General features: G+C 41.7%; 1 protein-coding gene across 1 annotated transcript; it reads left to right on the forward strand.

Annotated features, from left to right (window-relative positions):
* The first annotated feature begins 474 nt into the window (after positions 1-474).
* On the forward strand, positions 475-18296 carry tbl2 (transducin beta like 2). The gene is made up of 7 exons (XM_063031195.1): positions 475-672; positions 2651-2781; positions 9748-9932; positions 10282-10433; positions 10932-11058; positions 11346-11498; positions 15151-18296. The coding sequence occupies exons 1-7, from the start codon at positions 555-557 to the stop codon at positions 15605-15607; spliced, it is 1323 nt and encodes a 440-aa protein (XP_062887265.1). The 5' UTR covers positions 475-554; the 3' UTR covers positions 15608-18296.
* The last annotated feature ends 4556 nt before the right edge of the window (positions 18297-22852 follow it).

The following is a 22852-nucleotide window of genomic DNA, read 5'->3' on the forward strand; positions in this document are numbered from 1 at the left end:
AGACTCCTCTACCTTCTTTCTGACGACCGTAGCGAGAAGAGAACAGTTCAGTTTAGTGAGTGGAGGAGCACTGTCAAGTCGAGTTTATTGTCAAATGCACCATGCACAAACACATGGATGAAAAACTCCTGCACAGCCGACAGCAGCCCGAATCTGCGAACGGCCACCCAGGTGCGGATCACCGGGAAGCCCCACTCGCGCTTCTCTGCAGAAGGTGCCCAAAGATCTGCTTCAACCAGAACTTGAGTAGCCCGGTGGAGAACTCCGGCTGTGGGTCCAGGTGACGTACCCCACCATCAGGCTGGACGACCTCCTCGGGCGGCAATGGGAGGACTCTGACCGGGAGTGGGAGGGCGACCACGTCCCGGGTCCCGATCCGTCCCACGGCGGGACAGCCGCGACTCCCTCGGGCTCCAGCGACGTCCACGACGCGCTGACGAAAGCCCCGTTCGCTACCGCCACGTCGCCAGGCGATCGATTCCGCTCCTTCTCTCCGGCGTGCTGACGCCACACCGCCACGCGCGCTGACGTTCCCGCGCAGCCAGTCGCCGCGAATGGAAGAGTTTGCTGCCGTCGCCCTTTCCCTGCTCCTTGGGGCGCTCGTTCTCCTCGTCTCGCTGGCGGTGACCAGGTCGCGAAAGGGCTTGCCGCAGCAGGACGGCGGCAGTGACGGTAAGGGGCAGAATGGCTGGCCAGGGCTCGGGGCGGTTGCAGGCGGCCGAGGCATTGAATGGAGCGGCCGGTACCGCTCCCTGGTGGCGGGAGGACTGCGCGGCCGCGACCCCAGTCATGCTCCGGGGGCTTCATTCATCTCGTTAGGAGACCCGACCGCCGAGCAAGGCCCAGCCAGATTGTACAGCACTGCGAAATCTACCACATCCCGAGGCACTTACAGACAGAAGGTCTGACACCAACACACAAGAGACTGTAGATAAAACTTTGGAGAGGCTCAGTGGGTTAGGCAGCATCTATTGAAGGAAATGGATAGACACCCCAAACGTCAACTAGCCGTGTCTCTCCATGGACGCTGCCTGGCCCGCTGAATTCCTCCAGCGTTTTTCTTGTTGCTTCAGATTCCAGCATCCTCATTCTCTTTGTGCCTACACAAATGAGACAACTAGAACATTACACCAAGGAATGGAGGCATTTAGAGGTTGGATGGCCCACCCCTTAATTTGAGACTGGTCTTTGGTTCCAGACCCATCTGCCCGGAGAAACGTTTCTACCCTATAAAGCCCGACCAGGATCTTGTACATTTCTACGTGATTACCTCTCGGTTTTCAAAGCTTTTAGAGAGGAGGCCTCACATACTTTTTCTGTGAATGACAGATCTGTAATCCTAGGTAGTCATTAGATGGATGATGATTAAATAGTCTGTCAGTTTAAAGAGAATGCGGGAATCAGAAGGTTGTAGCTGGGAGCTGTGTGTCATCACTGTAAGTGTGGAAAATAATATGTTTGTGAATAATAATGTGGTTGCATAGGATAGTGATTATGGGCACATCCTAATAATCAGTATCTCTTCCTTGAATCCCCCCTACTGCTTTCAGACTCCAGTAATGATTTGCTATATCATATCTCAGCACAGTAAAGTTGGCATTTTCCTAATTGAGAACTTTCACTTCTAGTCTACATTTTCCATAACTATGTTGAACTGAATTATAATGGTTACCATCTCTTTGAAATCCATTCTGGCCAGACTTCTTTCCTTAAACTTTGAAGCATCAGAGTTGCTGATTCTATTACATGCTGCTTATTGATCCAGGGATATTTTTCTCATGTTGTGTGAACAGATAGCAGAAATACTTTCAATTAAAGTGTTCTAGGGGGGGAAAAAATTCCCAGTCCTGACTCTAAGGAAGTGCCAAGGCCCTTGGAAATAATCTTGGTGCCCTCTTTCTTTCGGCTTCGGTACCAATGCTTTATGTTACTGTACTGTGCAAATGTCTTGGGCAGTTATATACACTGTAGCTAGTGTGTCTAAGACTTTAAGTAATTCTATGTGTTGCACTGTACTGTTGCCGCAAAAAAAACATGACATGACAAACGAGAAAATCTTCAGGTGCTGGAAATAACCAAGCAACACACACAAAATGCTGGAGGAACTCAGCAGGCTAGGCGGCATCTATGGAAAAGAGTACAGTCGACATTTCAGGCCCAGACCCTTCAGGACATTGTTGATAAACACGATTATGATATGGGTCATTGTTCTGGCTGAGAGTGGGAAGGGGGCAGGAAAGGGGGATTGTAGTTGAAGAAGTGGGGGAGGGAGCAGAAAGTGTCAGAGAGACATTCTGTAATGATCCAAACCAGTTGTTTGGAATCACATGACCTTGCTCGGAGTCTCAGGGCTGAGTGTGTCTTTGCCACCCCCCCCCCCGCCTCTGGCACTTCTCCACCACCCATCCTGCACCCCTCCCATGGTGCTCCACCCTCGCCATTCCTAATGGCCTTTGCTTCCGCCAGATTTACAAACTTGCTGTCCACCCCACATTAACAAATACAGTACTGTGCAAAAGTCTTAGGCATCCTTTTAGGGCTCAGACCTTTGCTGCTGTTTGTGACGCAGATGCACTGATTGTTTAGCTGAACGCTTTGGTTTTAGATAGCTCTTTAGTTGGTTGCTGAACTGAAGTTTTCTTTCATTTAGAAGACAATAAAGTCAGTAATGATGCCAGTGAGAGGAATGTGGCATCAAAGAAGCAGAAGTTGCAACGTTCACGCAAAGACAAGCTACAGCAGCATGTCTTTACCCACCCGTTGCTAGCCTCGTCACTGAAGGTAAGAAGCTTTAAAGCTATGCAGCCATGCAAAATTCTCAGCCTCAGCAAATGTATGAGCAACAAGCTCAGTATGATCACCAAGAATTAATTAGAAAATAAGTAATTCCTGTGGTTCAGTTATATGCTGCTTTTAACGTCGAAAATCAGTTCGAGGTTTACCTTAGACATTGCTGGATTCCACCTTTTTCATGCAAAAAATGGTTTTAAGACTTTTAGACAATGTAACAAATATTGCAAAACGGGATTTTGCAGAAATTAATTATCCCAAAAAAATCTGAGACAAAAACAGAAAATGCTGGAGATACTCATCAAGTCAGACAACAGCTGTGAAGAAAGAAGTAAAGATAATGCTTCAAGAAGATGACATTACATTTTGTTTTTGTTTAATTACCTATGTCTCTGCAGAAGAATTTAAGATCAGGAGTCTGGTTGAGCCTCTGGCTCGTTGGTGTTGCTGTGGCAAAAAGAAATAGGGTTTAACCCCGTCAGAAAATACTCCTGTGCGCTGCCAAGGGAGGTGGTGGAAGCAGATACTATAGCAGCATTTAAGACAGACACCATGGGCCGAAGGGCCTTTTCTTGTACACGTGTGGTACCGTCCCGTGTCATGCAGAGTTTTTATTGTTTATCAGACATGGGTTTGATCTTGACCTCCAGTTCTGTCTGTGTGGAGTTGGCATCTTTTTATTGTGACTGCGCAGATTTCTCCTGTATCACCAGTTTCTGCCCACAACCCAGTATCATGCTGGTTGGTAGTTAATTGCCCCTAGTGTGGATGGCTGGAAGGATAGTTGGGGACGTTAATGTGCATCAGAAAGAGAATAAGTTAGAGAAATAAGTGGGAAAATGGGGCTGCTGGGATTTCTCTCTGACCCAGCGTTTGGTCGATGGGCCAAATAGCTTAGTTTCTATGAAAATCATAGTTTTTTCCTTTTCTGCATGTTAATTTTCATCTTTTGAATTTTTCCTAAATCTGTTTTAGTTAGTGTAAGCAAATTGCTAATGTGTGGTGGATTTTTGTCCATTCTTCATCTACTGTGGAGACCTTCTCCAAGTGGTGACCAGACTATGCCCTTGTGAACATCTTTGGTTTAATTGACAGCTAATATTAGACTGTGCAACTCGTACGTCTGAACAGATCTTCCTCCCAGGATTGTACATATGGGTAAACAAAGATGTAACTCATAATGATCCTGGAGATGTATGTTGCATATTGTTGATAATACACTCTGTGACACCACTAGACAATAAGGCAGGAATTGTACAGTATTACATACTGATGTAACCAAAGTAAGAATTCAACAGCATTTTAACTGTAGCATTATATTTTCACATGATGTTAGAAATCTTACTTTTACTTTCTTTAACTTTGCTTTTTCTCTGTGCTTGATGGTGAAAACTGTGGTTGTTGCAGTAACAACCCCTTGAGTTCCGGAACAGATATTCATGTTATTTGCACGTGTACTATAAATTGCTTTAAACATGAAATGTGATAAAGAAATCAGGCACCATTATCTCTTCAAGGCAGTGACTTCCCAAACCCTATAGTTGAAACTTCAAAGTTCAAAGTGTATTTATTGTCAAATTATGTATGAAGTATTCAATCTTGAGATTCATCTTCGCACAGACAGCCACGAAACAAAAAACAACTTGGAACCCATTCAAAGAGTACATCACATACCCAACATGCAAACAAATCGCAAACGGCAAAAAAAACGAGTGAAAAGCATGGAATATAAAACATCAAACCACAGTTCAGTTCAGTTTAATGATGTGTCGTTCGTTGACTGCAGGCTGCAGAGCCAGACCATCCCAATCAAAATCGCACAAAATAGGAATAAAGAAAGGAGTAACCAGAAACGCATCATAACATGAACTACGGAGTTCAATCCGCAAACTATGTCGATTAAACCTTGCCTGAGACCCAAGACTCTGGCAGTATTGAACAAGAAGGGCAGAGAGAGAGAAGGAGACCGAGTCGATGCAGGCAGACGGTGCTGAACACCTGCTCTCAGCCTCATTGATTTCAATCTTGCTTGATGCTTTAATCAGCGGGGTCGGTGAGAAATAGAGGTGATCATGGGTTCGCAGCCCGTCTCAAGGCTTCTTGGCCTCCAGTCAGCACACTCCGCACCAAACCTCACCAAGCTATCGTCACCAGTTTTCCCCTCAGTCCTCCTACTAATTACTTAGCATTTGCTTTTATTTTCCTTTGCCATGGGAAATGTGTCTTTCTAATCCGCATTTTCTGAGTCCTCTTCATTTTATATACTCAGTTCAGTCCCCCTCAGCTTCTCTTTCAAAGTAAGCATTCCTAATTCAGCCACATTTTCCAGTCCTGGCAACATCCTTTTAAATCTCCCCTCCATCCTCTTCAAAGTAAGTGGATATTTCCTGTAATAATTACTCAAAATATATCCAATTAGTAATAGAAACATAGAAAATAGGTGCAGGAGTAGGCCATTCGCCCCTTCGAGCCTGCACCGCCATCTATTATGATCATGGCTGATCATCCAACTCAGAACCCCGCCCCAGCCTTCCCTCCATACCCTCTGATCCCCGTAGCCACAAGGGCCATATCTAACTCCCTCTTAAATATAGCCAATGAACTGGCCTCAACTGTTTCCTGTGGCAGAGAATTCCACAGATTCACCACTCCCTGTGTGAAGAGGTTTTTCCTAATCTCGGTCCTAAAAGGCTTCCCCTTTATCCTCAAACTGTGACCCCTTGTTCTGGACTTCCCCAATATCGGGAACAATCTTCCTGCATCTAGCCTGTCCAATCCCTTTAGGATTTTATACGTTTCAATCAGATCCCCCCTCAATCTTCTACATTCCAACGAGTACAAGCCCAGTTCATCCAGTCTTTCTTCATATGAAAGTCCTGCCATCCCAGGAATCAATCTGGTGAACCTTCTTTGTACTCCCTCTATGGCAAGGATGTCTTTCCTCAGATTAGGGGACCAAAACTGCACACAATACTCCAGGTGTGGTCTTACCAAGGCCTTGTACAACTGCAGCAGTACCTCCCTGCTCCTGTACTCGAATCCTCTCGCTATAATTGCCAGCATACCATTCGCCTTTTTCACCACCTGCTGTACCTGCATGCCCACTTTCAATGACTAGTGTATAATGACACCCAGGTCTCGTTGCACCTCCCCTTTTCCTAATCGGCCACCATTCAGATAATAATCTGTTTTCCTATTTTTGCCACCAAAGTGGATAACTTCACATTTATCCACATTAAATTGCATCTGCCATGAATTTGCCCACTCACCCAACCTATCCAAGTCACTCTGCATCCTCTTAGCATCCTCCTCACAGCTAACACTGCCACCCAGCTTCGTGTCATCTGCAAACTTGGAGATGCTGCATTTAATTCCCTCATCCAAGTCATTGATATATATTCTAAACGACTGGTGTCCCAGCACTGAGCCTTGCAGTAGTCACCGCCTGCCATTCTGAAAAGGTCCCGTTTATTCCCACTCTTTGCTTCCTGTCTGCTAACCAATTCTCCATCCACATCAATACCTTACCCCCAATACCGTGTGCTTTAAGTTTGCACACTAATCTCCTGTGTGGGACCTTGTCAAAAGCCTTTTGAAAATCCAAATATACCACATCCACTGGTTCTCCCCTATCCACTCTACTAGTTACATCCTCAAAAAATTCTATGAGATTCGTCAGACATGATTTTCCTTTCACAAATCCATGCTGACTTTGTCCGATGATTTCACCGCTTTCCAAATGTGCTGTTATCACATCTTTGATAACTGACTCCAGCAGTTTCCCCACCACCGACGTTAGGCTAACCGGTCTATAATTCCCCGGTTTCTCTCTCCCACCTTTTTTAAAAAGTGGGGTTACATTAACCACCCTCCAATCCTCAGGAACTAGTCCAGAATCTAACGAGTTTTGAAAAATTATCACTAATGCATCCACTATTTCTTGGGCTACTTCCTTAAGCACTCTAGGATGCAGACCATCTGGCCCTGGGGATTTATCTGCCTTCAATCCCTTCAATTTATCTAACACCACTTCCCTACTAACATATATTTCGCTCAGTCCCTCCATCTCACTGGACCCTCTGTCCCCTACTATTTCTGGAAGATTATTTATGTCTTCCTTAGTGAAGACAGAACCAAAGTAATTATTCAATTGGTCTGCCATGTCCTTGCTCCCCATAATCAATTCACCTGTTTCTGTCTGCAGGGGACCTACATTTGTCTTTACCAGTCTTTTCCTTTTTGCATATCTATAAAAGCTTTTACAGTCAGTTTTTATGTTCCCTGCCAGTTTTCTCTCATAATTTTTTTTTCTCCTTCCTAATTAAGCCCTTTGTCCTCCTCTGCTGAACTCTGAATTTCTCCCAGTCCTCAGGTGAGCCACTTTCTCTGGCTAATTTGTAAGCTTCTTCTTTGGAATTGATACTATCCCTAATTTCTCTTGTCAGCCATGGGTGCACTACCTTCCTTGATTTATTCTTTTACCAAACTGGGATGAACAATTGTTGTAGTTCATCCATGCAACCTTTAAATGCTTACCATTGCATATCCACCGTCAATCCTTTAAGTGTCATTTGCCAGTCTATCTGTGCGTAGTTCTAATTTAAAATACCTACACTTATATTATCTGCTACAGCTAATAAAGAATCCCATGTGTCCTTTTCTCCAGTCTGTGACCTGTTTTGAACCTTTGAGAATCTTTGGGCAATTTAAAGCTTTCTTCCTCACCCTCAGTTAATGGCTAATTTTCGTATTATCTACAAATAACATTCTGCTCCCTACATTTAGGTCTAATTCATTAATATAGTAAAAAGGCAGGAGGGACCTTACTGATAAGAATCTGCCAGTCACAAAACAGCCATCAATTATTATCCTTTATTTCCTGCCATTGTGTCAGTTTTGGATCCAGTTGGCTGGTCTCCCTCGAATCACATAGACCTTTACATTTTTTGAGCAGTCTTGTGGGATCTTATCTAAAGTCTTTGTGCCAATCATTGTCCCCTCAAAAATTACAATCGAATTACTATCTGGTAAAACAAAAAAAAATTAAGTGCTTCATTTCTCTGAGGCTGAAGTACGCAGGTGTTTCCAATGAGTGGACAGTTGCAGAGCTGTGGGACCTGATGGCATCCCAGGGCAGGTACTCGGGAAGTGTGTGGCACAACTGGCAGGTGTGTTTACAGACATTTTTAATCTTTCCCTCTCCCAGTGTAGAGTGCCCTCCTGCTTCAAAACATCCACCATTATTCCAGTACCTAAAAAGATCAAGGTAACATGTCTGAACGACTGGTGTCTTGTCACATTCACGTCAATAATAAGCAAATGCTTTGAGAAGGTGGTCAAGGACTACGTCTGCAGCACGCTACCACCCACACTGGACCCCCTAAAACTTGTCTACTGACACAGCTGATCTACGGATGACGCAATAGCCACAGCTCGACACACTGTCCTTGCACATCTGGAGAAGAAGGATGCTTATGCGAGAATGCTGTTCTTGGGCTTCAGTTCAGCGTTCAACGCCATAGTTGCATCCAGGCTTGACAAGAACCTCAGAGACCTCGGCCTTCACCCTGCCTTGTGGAGCTGGATCCTGGACTTCCTGTCAGATCGCTGGCAGGTGGTAAGAGTGGGCTTCCTCACCCCTGACCCTCAACACAGGTGCCCCTCAGGACTGCGTCCTAAGCCCCCTCCTTTATTCTCTGTATACCCATGACTGTGTTGCCGTCCACAGCTCCAATCTGCTAATTAAATTTGCTGACGATACTACGTTGATTGGTCTTTTCTCAAATAATAACGAGGCAGCCTACAGAGAAGAAGTCATCACTCTGACACAGTGGTGTCAAGAAAACAGCGACTCCCTTACTGTCGCAAAAATAAGGAGCTGGTTGTAGACTACAGGAGGAATGGAGATAGGCTAACCCCTATTGACATCAATGGATCTGGGGTTGAGAGGGTGAACAGCTTTTAAGTTCCTCGCCATACACATCACTGAGGACCTCGTGTGGTCAGTACATACCGGCTGTGTGGTGAAAAAGCACAACAATGCCTCTTTCACCTCAGACGGTTGAAGAAGTTTTGCATCACTTCCTGGTATGGGAACTGTACTCCCCTCAATCGTAGGACTATGCAGAGAGTGGTGCGAACAGCCCAGAGAATCTATAAATGTGAACATCCCACTATTCAGAACATTTACACAGACAGTTGTGTAAAAGGGCCCGAAGGATCATTGGGAACCCAAGATACCCCAACCACAAACTGTTTCAGCTGCTACCATCTGGGAAACGGTACCACAGCATAAAAGCCAGGACCAACAGGCTTTGGGACAGCTTCTTCCACCAGGCCATCAGACTGAATAATTCACACTGATACAATTGTATTTCTGTGCTATATTAACTGTCCCGTTGCACATACTATTTATCACAAATTGCTATAAATTGCACATTTCGATGAAGATGTCACATAAACATTTTTACTCCTCATGTAGGTGAAAGAAGTAAGAAATAAAGTCAATTCAATTCTTACATCTTGCCTCTGATCTAATTCTATATCTGACTGCCTCTGTAGCCTTTCTGATTGAAAAGTTTTGAGTGCTTGCTTCCATTGCTGTTTTAATCCTTGTTGCTCTCAGAGGCATTCAGGCATTCCTTCCTTTATATAATTGCCCAGTCTTAACTTTGCAATATAATGTGTATGGTATTTATTGATGTCCAAGAAAGCTAAGAAATGCTTATGAAATTGAGGAAGCATCACTAATTCTGCTTTTAAGAAGGTTAACTGCTGATAATCAGTAGCATTTTTACAGTCTTGCACAATGATATTAAAACACTTAGAATGGCATTTTTCTAAATTCTTTTTTATATAAAACTTGTATGCCGATTATTAAAAGTGACATAAGTAATGCATGGCTTTTCAATTACTGATAAATATTTGTTCGAATTGAACTGTGATTTTGTTTTTAAGGGCCACAGTGGAAGTATCAGTTGCCTCGATTTTAGTAGCAATGGGAAGTACCTAGCTTCTTGTGCTGATGACCGCACAGTTCGAATTTGGAGTACAAAAGATTTTCTAGAGCGTGACCATCGTTGTATGCGTGCTAACGTTGAACTTGATCATGCCTTGCATGTGTGTTTCAGCCCTGACTCCAGGTAAAATGTGGTGTATTGATGTTTGTTAAGAAGCTATTATTATACTCCTGTTCTTTTTTTTCTCCTTGTATAACTTTAGGTAGGCCTCTTAACTTTAGCAGTTGTCTGCCAAGGAAGAATATAATTTTAACTGGTCCGGATGTATCATGATGATTCACTTGCTTGGGTTCAGTAGAATGGGCACTGCCAAATGTTTTCCCTCCCAATCAATTATGCGTGGTGGCAATTGCAGCCAGTTCTGAAGCTACAGTGTTTGACCATTATTATTCTGTGACAATCTGCATATCGATCTTGGGGCACCTGATATAATAGTAGTGTGTTGATGTCATTTTTTCCTCTTTCACTGAAGAGCCTTCATCACATGGCTAGCAAATGAAGAAACAATCCGTGTTTTTAAAATGACAAAAAGGGATGATGGTTCATTCACATTCACCGCTGCACCTGAAGACTTCCAAAAGAGGCACAAAGCTCCTATTGTGAACATTGGAATTGCTGAAACAGGTAGAATGCAATGATGTTCAAAGTTCACCCATTAGTTTGCTGCTTGGGCTAGGTCCAACCAGCTTTAGATTAACTTGTTGTTTGCTGGAATTAACCAAGTATTTTATTATATTTATTTAGAGGTATTTTTCTGTTATCAATGATGTTTTGTAAATATTCGTTTCACCCCCAGTCCCACCACTTTAGCACTCACGTCTCGAAATCACTTTGTGCTGAATTCTGAACTGTGTGACAGTGATCTAGGATGACCTGCCATTCTTCTCTCCCCACAATGTCTGAAGGAATATTGTCAGTGCCTGACTAAAATTGTAGACTTGATAATAAGGAAGTTGTATAAGTAAATCCATACGTTGGGACTCTGCAGCATTAGTGTATTTACAAGTTTCATTACCTATCAGTATGGCAATGCAACTAATAAATTTTTTCATAGTACAGCCACCTTTGTACAGAGTAAATGTACATGAACCAGACCGTAATAACTGTCAATTTCAATCTCAGGGAAGTTCATTATGTCTGCCTCCAGTGATACTACCATCCTAATCTGGGATCTGAAAGGAGAGGTTCTTGCTACAATTAACACTAATCAGATGAACAATGCTTATGCTACTGTGTCTCCATGTGGAAGGTCAGTGTCCGGCATTTTTGCTGATTGCATTTTTCAATTTTAAGTCATGGTAGGCTAGTAAATATGTGTTTTTACTACACGGAGAATAACAGTGACAAAACCTCCAGTGGTCTGATCAAACAACGTTTCAGTGCTAGTGTTCCTTGGCTGTGTTGGAGCAAGTGTTCCATTTTGTGGCATACTCTCACTAATGTCACATCCTTGTTGGAATAGCTATGGCGACAGCAAATTTGTACAACTTTTGAAGACTCTATTCCATGGCTTATGATTCATTTACTTTCTTACAGATTTGTGGCCTCATGTGGCTTTACACCAGACGTGAAAGTTTGGGAAGTATGTTTTACCAAATCGGGAGAGTTCCGAGAAGTAATGAGAGCCTTTGACCTCAAGGGGCATTCAGCTGGGGTTTACTCATTTGCTTTCTCCAATGACTCCAGACGGTGAGAACTACCTTTTGTGACCTGCAGTCTTGGCTTTGGTTTGAAGGCTAGCCTCATTTTGAATCCATTATACTGGCATATAACCTAGAACTGTATACGTACAATTTGAGTGACCTTTTTCAGATCTTTCTTATGCTGATAATGATTAACCATTCAAGATCATTAATATTTTATACAGAATATGGTTTAAAACCTTAATTATTTTAAGATTCTCCATTAATTAAGTAAATCAAGATAATATTACATATATTCCAGTTGCAATGAGAAACAAGGGGGAAGATAGCTGATACCTTCTGATTAAGATTTAGTTAGACATTTTTTATCTTTGTTATCCATGGGTGAGGTGCCAGAAGATAGCCCCTTCTTGTTGTTCCTTTATCAGAAGTAAATTGAAAATTCTGTTTCTGCTCTGAAGGGCAACAGGTCAAGCCAGTCAACTACACACTAGTCCCGCAACCCTACCAGGTTCCTCTTGTCCTCTCCTACCACCTCACCAGTCTCCATGTCCAGCACGTAATTCTCCGAAACTTCTGCCACCTCCAATGGGATCCTACCACCAAGCACATCTTCCCCCTCTGCTCTGCTTTCCGCAGGGATTTCTCCCTACGTGACTCCCTTATTCATTCGTCTCTCCCCACTGATCCCCCTCCTGTTGGGGTCAATTACTGTGTTTGGTGCTCCTGGTGTGGCCTCCTTTATATTGGTGAGACCCAATGTAGATTGCGAGGCTGCCAGAAAAAGTGGGACCTCGCAGTGGTCACCCATTTTAATTTCACTTCCCATTTCTATTTCGATATGTCCATCCATGGCATCCTCCACTGTCGTGATGAGGCCACACTTAGATTGGAGGAGCAACACCTTATATTCTTGCCCGTCCCCTGGGCTCCCCTCCCTCTTTCTTTCTCCCTAGGCCTCCCGTCCCATGATCCTCTCCCTTCTCCAGCCTGGTATCCCTTTTGCCAATCAACTTTCCAGCTCTTAGCTCCATCTCTCCCCCTCCTGTCTTCTCCTATCATTTCGGATCTCCCACTCCCCCTCCCACTTTCAATTCTCTTACTATCTCTTCTTTCAGTTAGTCCTGACTAAGGGTCTCGGCCTGAAACATCGACTGTACCTCTTCCTATAGATGCTGCCTGGCCTGCTGCGTTCACCAGCATTTTTTGTGTGTGCTGCTTGAATTTCCAGCATCTGCAGATTTCCTCGTGTTTGCGACCTTATATTCTGTTTGGGTTAACTTCCAACCAGATGGCATGAACATCGATTTCTCAAACTTCCGGTGATGCACCTACCCCCTTCACCATTTAACCATCCCCTTTTCCCTCTTCTTCTCCTCCTTGCCTGCCAATCGCCTCCCTCTGGTTCTTCTCCCCGCGTTTCTTTCTTCCATGGCCTTCTGCCTCTTATCAATCAACTTCCCAGCTCTTTCATTCCTCTCCCTCCAGGTTTCACTTACCACCTTGTGTTTCTCTCTCCCCTCCCTTTGCCTTTTAAATCTACTCCTCAGCTTTTTTTCTCCAGTCCTGCTGAAGGGTTTCGTCCCGAAATGTCGGCTGCACTCTTTTCCTACATGCTGCCTGGCCTGCTGAGTTCCTCCAGCATTTTATGTGTGTTGCTCAAATTTCCAGCATCTGCAGATTTTCTCGTGTTAGTGAAGTACATTAATAATGTTTGAGTGGTACTGTTTGAAACTCAGGCTGTTTGTAGAGGGATCAAAGGGGAAATGAGAAAGGAAGTAAAAGGCAAAGGGGGAGCATAAGCGTAGACAATAGGTTGTAAGCAGTACAGTGAAACAGAGTGGGGCACAGTAAGTGGCCTTGTGCTTCCATATCTACTTAGAAATGGTGTACCGCCTGCTTACTTCCCATTTCACCACTCGTGTTTAGGGCAGTAATGAAGGTCCTCCATTTCTGTCTGATCTTGGCCAATGGTGTACCAGGGGACTGGAAATCTCAGATTGTTAAATTCTTATTGAAAACAAGACGAAGCCCAAGAGTACTCCTCCATTCTATATAAAGAGGTGAAACATGAAGTGCTGAGGATTCCAGCTGTTTCTACTTTTATTTGATGTTCAGTCAGCTTGATTGAGTTTTTTGATGTGGTTTATAAGAGCAATGCAGTTGATGTGTATGTGAATTTTCGAATGGCTTCTGATAAACTGAATTTGATGTTTTAAAAATGGGTTCCAATGTAGTGTTGTTATCAAATTGACATATGAAAGGAAACAGTACTGAAGATTTTTTGGATTGGAGGAAGGCACAGCATGGTGTTTACAAAAATCTGTACTAAAGATGACTTTTTTTCTGTTAATGATTGGACTTAAGTTAGCAGGGCATATTTATACATTTGTGTTGTGCGCAAAAGTTTAGTAAACATTGTAGTGATAGATGTCAGGGAGCACAGAAGCTTAGGAAACAAAATGTGTCATCGTGGCAGATGGAATTTTATGCAGAGAAGTGTGAAGTGCTACATTCTTGTAGAATAAATGAGGGAAGGCAATATGATCCAAAGAGAGCAGATACAAACAGGGTGTGAAATAGGGGTGCATGTATCTTTTAAGATGGCAAGAATGTTAAGAAAGGAGTTATTTTTAAAGTACAAATATTATTAGAGTGCAAATATAATGAATTTTTATAAAGCACAAAGAAGCCACAACTATTGTGTTGTTTCCATTGCTGGATACTGCTCCTTGGGGAAGATGTGAAGGCTTGGGGTGCAGAAAATGGTTACTTGAATTGTTCCAAAGCAGAGGGGATTTATTTAATGGCTGATCTACAGATGCTGGTATTCACTTTGGAACGGAATGATTGAGGGGAAATTTGGTAATATTCACTTTCATCACGACCAAGATAAAGAAAACAAAAGGAAACTGTTCTTATTGGTGGTAGGTTTGAAAACCAGAGGGCACAAGTTTAGAAAGGCTGGCAAAAAAATCCAAAGGAGACAGAACACTGAATATTTTTTCTTGCTTTGGATAAGAGAGTCAATCTAACATACTAAAAAGAGCCTTGTTGGGTGAAAGAATCAAAGGAAACAGGACCTTCCCTGGTTGCAAATGCTGGACTTATTTAACAGCCTGAGAATGAGTGTTTCAGAGACTGGCGAGGTGAATTTGCAGGCTGGTGCAGGGCTGCAGGCATCTTCTGCCAGTTGAGAACTTGTTTGGTGCTGCATTTCTGACTTGCAAACCATCTGAATTGCGAACAGTTCACAGGAATGGAACCCTGCCATAACCTGGGGGGTCCTATAATATCAGTTACCTACCTATAGTGTGTCTTCTTCCTGCCACAGCTCTGCATATTTGAACTTTGGGTACATAATGTATTTGGTTGGCTACTTCCAGTTATTTTTTGCAGTTGGTTATAGAACCACATTTGAATGGTGCCAAGAGCAGCTTGCTTGCTATCAAATTTTGGTGTTTCAGTTAATGAGATCTCAAAAAGAATATAAACAGTGTACAATTTTAGCTGGTGATTTGGAAGTGAGTGATTAACTGGTTAGAAAAGCAATGAGCTTATGGACTGGAATTTTTTAAAATGCAAGTTAATATTTCATCAGGATTCTTACTACTATGGAATCAAATCTTAAGTATAATTTAAAAATAATATAGATTATGTTAATTAATTTTAACAATTGTTCATTGCTTCCTGACCAGAATGGCAACAATCTCTAAAGATGGCACCTGGAAGCTGTGGGACACCGATGTTCAGTACAAGCAGCAACAGGACCCGTACTTGTTGTTGACCATGAAATGTGATGTTTCTGATTCCAGCCGAATCGCTCTTTCTCCTGACGCCAGGGTGGTAGCTATATCGAATGGCTTCAATATTACGATGCACAATGCCAAGACAGGCAGTCAAGAAGAAGAATTTCTCAACGTGCACGGGGAGGAGATTGCTGACCTGGCTTTTGATATTAACAGTAGGTTTTTGGTTTCTTGTGGTGATCGTGCTATCCGGGTCTTCCACAATGTGGTGGGTTACCGAGCAGTTATTGAAGAAATGGAAGGCAGACTAAAGAAAGCAACAACAGATGCAATGCGGGAGAGGTTACAGCAGCAGATTGATGATGCAAAAAGCGCATTGGATGTGATTTATGCAAAGAAACAATAACACTAGCAAACTGGGTTGACTTCCATTTCCTGTGCTACTGGGTCTCTAGGCTCAGTTGAATGTTTATGACTTCACTTCAATATTTTTTTGTAACAAAATGTGGATGCAATATTCCTTGCCATTAGATTCCAGCTATCAGGTCTCAACAACCATTGGAATTGATGTGTGGATTTAATTTCAACCTGTTTTGGCTGGAGCAGAATATCCATAAATGAGAATATATAAACTTTCAAATTTTGTACTTGGTCTTTTATTGTTTTGTTACACATCAACAACTGTCACTATTGTGCAGTGGTGGTGTATTGAGCCTAGAAAATGCGAAATTCTTTAAGGACTTTTGAATAGTTACAGATTTTAATATTGTGTTGGAGTGATGAAGGTTCAAAATGTAGAATTGTGCAGAAACTACCAGCATTTTTCAATGAATCAAAATTAAAATGCTGCAGATGTGTAAATCCAAAAGAAAAATACTCAATTCCTCAGGCTAATAATTTAAAATTTAATTAGCCTGGCCAGTTGTGTGTTTAAGTTTGGGATCTTACTATCTAGAAATGTATCCGGGTTTGCTCTGATAAAGGTACCATGTAGTACCTTTATACAGTAATAGACCAATGTAATAGCTGCAGGGTATTTCACTCCAGTACTGAAACTTTGTTCCATTTGTTTGGGTTTATGTTAACTTTCATGATCCTGATGTCAGATTCACAATGTTTGTGGTTTGAAATTTTTGGATTTGTTTGGTTCAGTGCTGTTTTTGTTACGTTTAATTTGTATCTAGTGAAGTTCATTATTTTCAATTATTAAAAATGTTAATCAGCAAGAAGCTGCAACTTTTGGTCTCTGAATGCAACTAAATCAAAGTAACCAAGTCCTGGATTTATCTGACTTATCTGTGATAGGGTGAAGCTTTTCAGTTATTTATGCGGGACACTATGACTTGAACAAAGTGATGAAGAGTAGTCTTCACATAAAAGGATGTAATTGACTTCAACGTTCATGCTGGTACTGTATTTAAACGTGTACAGTCATTACAACAAGCTGCTTTGTAATATTCAGTTTAGCCCCAGAGGTGATTGATCCCTTGCTTTCATGGCCTTGTTTGTTTTCTTCGCTGAGAATGCCGGGGGTTGGACACGTACTGGCAATTCACCAAGTGAATACATTTAATGTAATCACTCATACCTTAAGCTCTTTATGGTGTTTCCACCTAGCACCTCAAATAAGCAAATTGGAATGATCAATAGTCAATATATATGTGTTGTAAACTACAAGTGCCACTAAGAGAGAAATTTGAATTCTGATTGTTGGCTTTTAATGGTGGTTGAATGTTTCAGTAATGAAAACAAGACAAGTGGCTTGAGGTTTTATTTATTGGTTAAAACAAAAAAGCCCTATTTTGCACCACTGAAATATTTAAAAGTGTAATCATTAACAATTTGTACAAAGTAATACTCCCAGAAACAGTAATGTGATATTGTTAAGATGATCTGTTTTATTGATGTAAATTAAAGGGAAAAAATTGGTTTGGGCACCGGGGATGGCTGTTCATCTTCAGAGAAGACTATGGGCTCTTTAACGTTCACATTAAGGAGTTGAACAGAACTGTTTAACGACTGATCTGAAAGATTGCACCTCTGATAAAGTACAGCACTACTTGGCTTCTGCTTTATATTTTTGTGTTGAAATCTCTGGAGTGGAACTTGAACACACAGCTTTCTTCTTTAAAGATAAAATTTCCAACTAAGTCATATCTGATATGCACATACAATTTTATAACAAGTTAATAATTTATCTTCATTGCTTTTCCATATAGCTTATCTCTTTACACCTGTGATCTGTTTTATAGCTGCCTTCACCTTTTTCCAATGCTTTTCATTGTTTAGTCCTTTGCTGACCAGAATTGGTGCTCAAAATTTGATTTACAGTATTTAGAACAATGTAAAGCATCCTTTAATTTTGATGCTCTTGTATGATAAATTGTAATTGAATCAGGCTTTATTTTACTAGGGACAGTGTTTGTGGTCATGTTTCTTTCTACAGTGTTAATCATTATTTGGGTTAATAGCAGATGGAGACTCAAATAATTTCACATTTCCTTAAATAACAAAGCTACTTCAATGTGACAGATGTCATCAACTGTGTATAGTTAATGAGCATACCTCGGAGCAGCCTGGTTTGCAGTAGGGGCCAGAATTCATACTGGCAGCCTGATTTTTATTAAAACAAAAGTGCGTCTTCTTTCCAGCAGGCTGATTGGATTGCAGCCTGCTATCCCAAACAGAAAATGTATTGGGTTTGATCCCACACGTGGCCTGTGCGTTAGTTCAGCAGTGCCTTCAGTGTGGTCCACATGATGGACCCGCTGGAGGTTTCAGCTCTTCGGTCCTTGTGCAAAGTGAAGCAGTCTGTGAGTCAGAACCAGACCTCGGGCAGCAGAACCTGAGGCTTTGAACACAGCTCTGTCCTGATGGGTTTTGGCAGCCACCTGCTGCCAAGTATTTTCATCCTTTGTAGATTTTAGAGATGTTCAGAGAAATTTTAAGAAGTGTTTGGATCTAAGTAATTTAAGGTAAATTAAAATAATTAAATTTGTTTTAATTTAAAGTTTAATGTATTTTGACTATGTGAAATAAAAATAAAGAAAAACTTGATATAAACTTTTTAATGTGTGGCTAGGGTGAATGCCAAATGGGCAGATATTGAAGTGGATTTACCCTCTTGGCTTGGTGTGATCTGGTACTCGAAGTCAGTCCAGTAGTTGAGCTGGAGGTCAGATACAGCATCCTTTCCAGCACCTCCTCTTTGCAATGCACAAATGTAGATGTTGATGTGTTGAACATCAGAGGGATCTCCAACTGCCTGTATTGAGCTTGGCCCAGTTCAATGGAACTTGCTGCAAAATGCCAGCTGGAGCAGAAATTTTACAGCCAATCTATAATTGTCATGAATGTAGTGGTTAATTGCAACAGATGATGAAACTTGAATACAGTATCTTAAAACATTTTTGTAAAGTTTAGTATAACTTATGTGCCAGATTTGAAATCTTGTGAATTCAAGAGATTCCTACCTTCATTAAATGGCAAAGATAATAATTAAGATTATACTTAAAATAGGAAATAGACTGTGTATTTATAATAAACATTAACTGGAATTACAAAATGGTCCAAAATACAATAAATTATGTAATGTGGAGAAGTACCTAAACCAATTGGGGAGTAGTAGGATTCCATGCACCGGAATGAGATAAGTGACCAGAATTTTGTTTTTACTTTGGTTAGGGTTTAACTTATTTAAACTTCTGTTATGAGAAAGCAGGTTCACAGGTTTGGTAAGTGAGACAGAAGATACTGATTATGAATAAGCATATTAACCATTTATTTACAGAAAAACAGTAAAATATTCGACCAAACATATAAGCCACCCTAAGTTACAAAAGCTACAATACTGAACATTCAGTAACACTTCATACTCAACAGGTATCTCATTAAGTCTCCACAAGTTACGCAACTACAAAACTGAACATTCAACGAACAGATATTTAGCTAAGAGTGCACGTGGGTCCTCCCATATCTGGAGCACACTTTCCCAACGTTCTTCAGCACTGGTCACAACCTCCATGTGGAGGTGCGTGGCACACAAAGCAACCAACAGGAAAGAGCTGTTGCATTTTTCAAACAGGCTGGTTGATGACTGGCACAGCAAAAGTAGCTTTCGACTGACAAGTGAACTAAACCTTCAGATTACAATTTACCATAGTAAAGAGAATTCTCCATTTACTAGCTCTATGCACATTAAAGTTGTATCTTTTGAAACGCAGCAATGAATGACGAAAATGTTTTCTTGCACAGAGAAACTACAATCAACAGTGAGTTTTTACTGAATTTACATGCATTGCATATTGACATGGTAATTGCCAATGAGGGTGAAAAATTAAATGGGATTATTATAGAAGTAATATAGCTTTATTGCAAGATAAACCTTTTGGAAAGCACAATAAAGGGCAAAATACACAACTGGGCAACCTAGTTGGATGCACAGGCTTAAACTCAGAAATTACCTTAGGCTTTTTTTGTATGCTAGTGTGTTATGAAGGAGACTGCTATCAATGGTCTGGGGGGAGAAAAGACAATATTGGTGTCTGAGAGAGTCATAGAAACAGGGCCTTTGCCACACTGACGATCGTGCTTGTACCCACTAATCCCATTTTACAAATAGCACATAAACAGAACAATATTGGTCATTTGGTGTGCAAATCTTGATGACAATTTATACAAAATGCCCTACTGTGTATCTTCCATATGCTTATGTTCCCTTCATATCCCCTCCTGTGCTCCACCAAGCTGCCTGATTCCACTACCATTACTGGTAACCTATTCAAGGCACCAATCATTCACTGCTTTCCATACTATAAAAGATATTTTTTAAATTGCCCCTCACATCACCATTAAACTTTCCCTCTCTACCGTGGCCTCTAGCATTTTGACATTTCCACACTGGGGAAAAAATTCTAACTGTTTACCTACCTTATCTATGCTTCTTGTAATTAAAAAAAACACCTTTATCAGGTCTCTGCTTTGCCTCAGATGATATCTGTCCAGCCTCATGCTCTCTAATACAAGTAGCAACCTGGTAAATTGCTTCTGCACCTTCTCTGCAGTTTCGATATCCTCCATTTACTGGAGTGACCAGAATAACATGCGTGTACTCTGGCGAGTGTAGTTTGGCTAAGGTTTCCTGCATTAATTCCATATCTCTCTGCCCTGCTGACTTAAGTATTGTCCATATGCCTGTTAAATGTTGGAACTATTCCCTTGCCACTATCTCTGGGAGGTCATTCCTGATAACCAGCTACTCTCAGTGGAAAAAAAAATTGCCTCTCCAATCCCCTTCAGACCTCCACCCTCTCACTTTAAACCTAGTCCATCCTGTTTTAGATATTGACTATTTACCCTATTTATGCTTCCCATAATTAATTAACTATTGAGATATGGCATGGAATAGGTCTTTCTGGCCCTTTTGAGCCATGCTACCCAGCAATCCCTTGATTTAAACCCAGCCTGACTGCGGGACAATTTACAATGATTAATTAATGTACCAACTGGTATTTCATTAGACTGTGGGAGGAAACCCATGCCATCACAGGGAGAAAGTACAAAGTCTTTTCTGCTGTGTCACCTCTCAGCCTCTTTTGCTCTAGGGAAACAGACCGAGGTTATCCAATCCCTTTGCAATTCAAGCCTTCCAATCCAGGCAACAGACTTAAAAATCTTTTCTGCACCAGTTCAACCTTAATCACATCCTTCCTACAGTGCGGCATACAGATCTACACATGATACTCCGTGCCCAATCTAACCAACATCCTGTAGTGTAAAATGATGTCCAAGTTCTACTCAGTGCCTTAGTTGGGGAAGGCAAGCATGTTATATGACTTCTTCCTCGTCCTGCTGATGTTGCCGCTTTTGGAGAACCGAAGTCTCTATGTTGGGCTCTGTTTATGTCCTGCCCTAGTTTAATTTCCCAAATGCATCACTTTGCATTTCATTTGCTATTCCTTTGTCCAATTTTCCCAGTTGATCTAGATTCTGTTTAACCTTAGTCTCTCTCCTTCACTGTCCACTCTGGTAGATTTTGGTGTTATCTGTAAACTTCCTAGTCATTTCACTTGCATCCTCATCCAAATTATTAATATATATGCAACATCAAGTGACCTAGCACTGATCCCTGCAGCACACCACTGGTTACAGGCTTTCAATCTGAAAAACAATCTTCACCTATACCTTGGATGACTGTAGCAAATGGATTTTCAAAGAGGATAGCTGTTCCTTCTGCAGGTCAAGCAATGACTTCAAAGCAGAAAATTATCTTTGAGGTTTCCAGAGCTGTTTTTGACTGAAATTTTCACTGGTGTTGAATTTGCGGAATTGCCCAGAGAAAATGGAATCAGGCACGTTGCATAGCTGCAAGTTTTATTGATCTAGAGATGCAGCATGGAACAGAATTTTCTGGCTCATTGAGTCGTGCTGCCCAGCAACCCACTATTCAACACTAGCCTAGTTGCACGACAGACTACAGTGACCAATTAACCCACTAACCAGTACATCTATGGATTGTGGGAGGAAACTGAAGCACCTGGAAGAAACACGTGTGGTCATGGGGACAGCGTACAAACGCCTTACAGATGGTGCCAGAATTGAACTCCGAACTCTAACACCCTGAGCTGTAATAGCCTGGCACGAACTGCTATGCTGGCAAAGTTGATCATTTTCAAACAATTTGTCAGAAAGGGCAGGGCAGGGTAGATTATGGAGATACAAGAAACGGCAGATGCTGGAATCTGTACCAAAAAACAAGGTACTGCGGGAACTCAGTGGGTCAGGTAGCATCTGTGGTAGGAAACAGACAGTTGACAATTCAGGCTGAGATCCTTCATCTGGACTGAAAGGGCAAGGAGCTTTCAGTCTCCCCTTCACATTTTTTGACCTAATGAAACTAAGAAGGATAAAAGAAGATGAAATTGAGACAAGACTGCACATTTCTAATTCACTAATGGAATGTGCCATGTGCAACTATAGAGCAGACACCAGCAGAGTTATTGATGAGTGGACCAGTAAGAGCACGTTTAGATTGGGTGAACCCAGACGTTACTGTGTTCCTCGTAACTGAAGCAATAGGCAGAACTTTAAATCTTTTCATCTTATTTATTTATTTATTTATTTATATTGTGATACAGTGCAGAGTCAGCCCTTTGAGCTACTGTATGTCATTCCCTGATTTAATCCTAGCTTTATTGTGGGACAATTTATAATGACCAATTAACCTACCAACCGGTAGGTCTTTGGACTATGGGAGGAAACTGGAACACCTGGAGAATACCCAGGCAGTCACGGGGAGAACGTACAAACTTCTTGCAGGCAGTGGCGGGAATTGAACCCAGGTTGCCTGTACTGTAAAGCATTGTCCTAACCACTACACTATCATTCTGCCCATCTTCTTGGGAATGATCTGTTGCACATATCATGAGGAGGCTCGTCAATTGGCCCCTGGTATTTTAAAGCATCAGCAAACCTATACCAGCCACTGTAAGTCACTGTCACCAAATGAGGATTTGCTGGAACCAGGAGTTTCCTTGCTCGCTATTGAGCCTGATGTCATGGAGAGCAAATTATTTGAAAAGCGCTGTTCAAGAACAATCTGAGACACTGCGTGTGCTATGAGAAAGCCACAAGATTAAACTTGTAAATATGG

The sequence above is a fragment of the Mobula hypostoma genome, chromosome 23, assembly GCF_963921235.1.
Source record: "Mobula hypostoma chromosome 23, sMobHyp1.1, whole genome shotgun sequence".
Lineage (NCBI taxonomy): Eukaryota > Metazoa > Chordata > Chondrichthyes > Myliobatiformes > Myliobatidae > Mobula > Mobula hypostoma.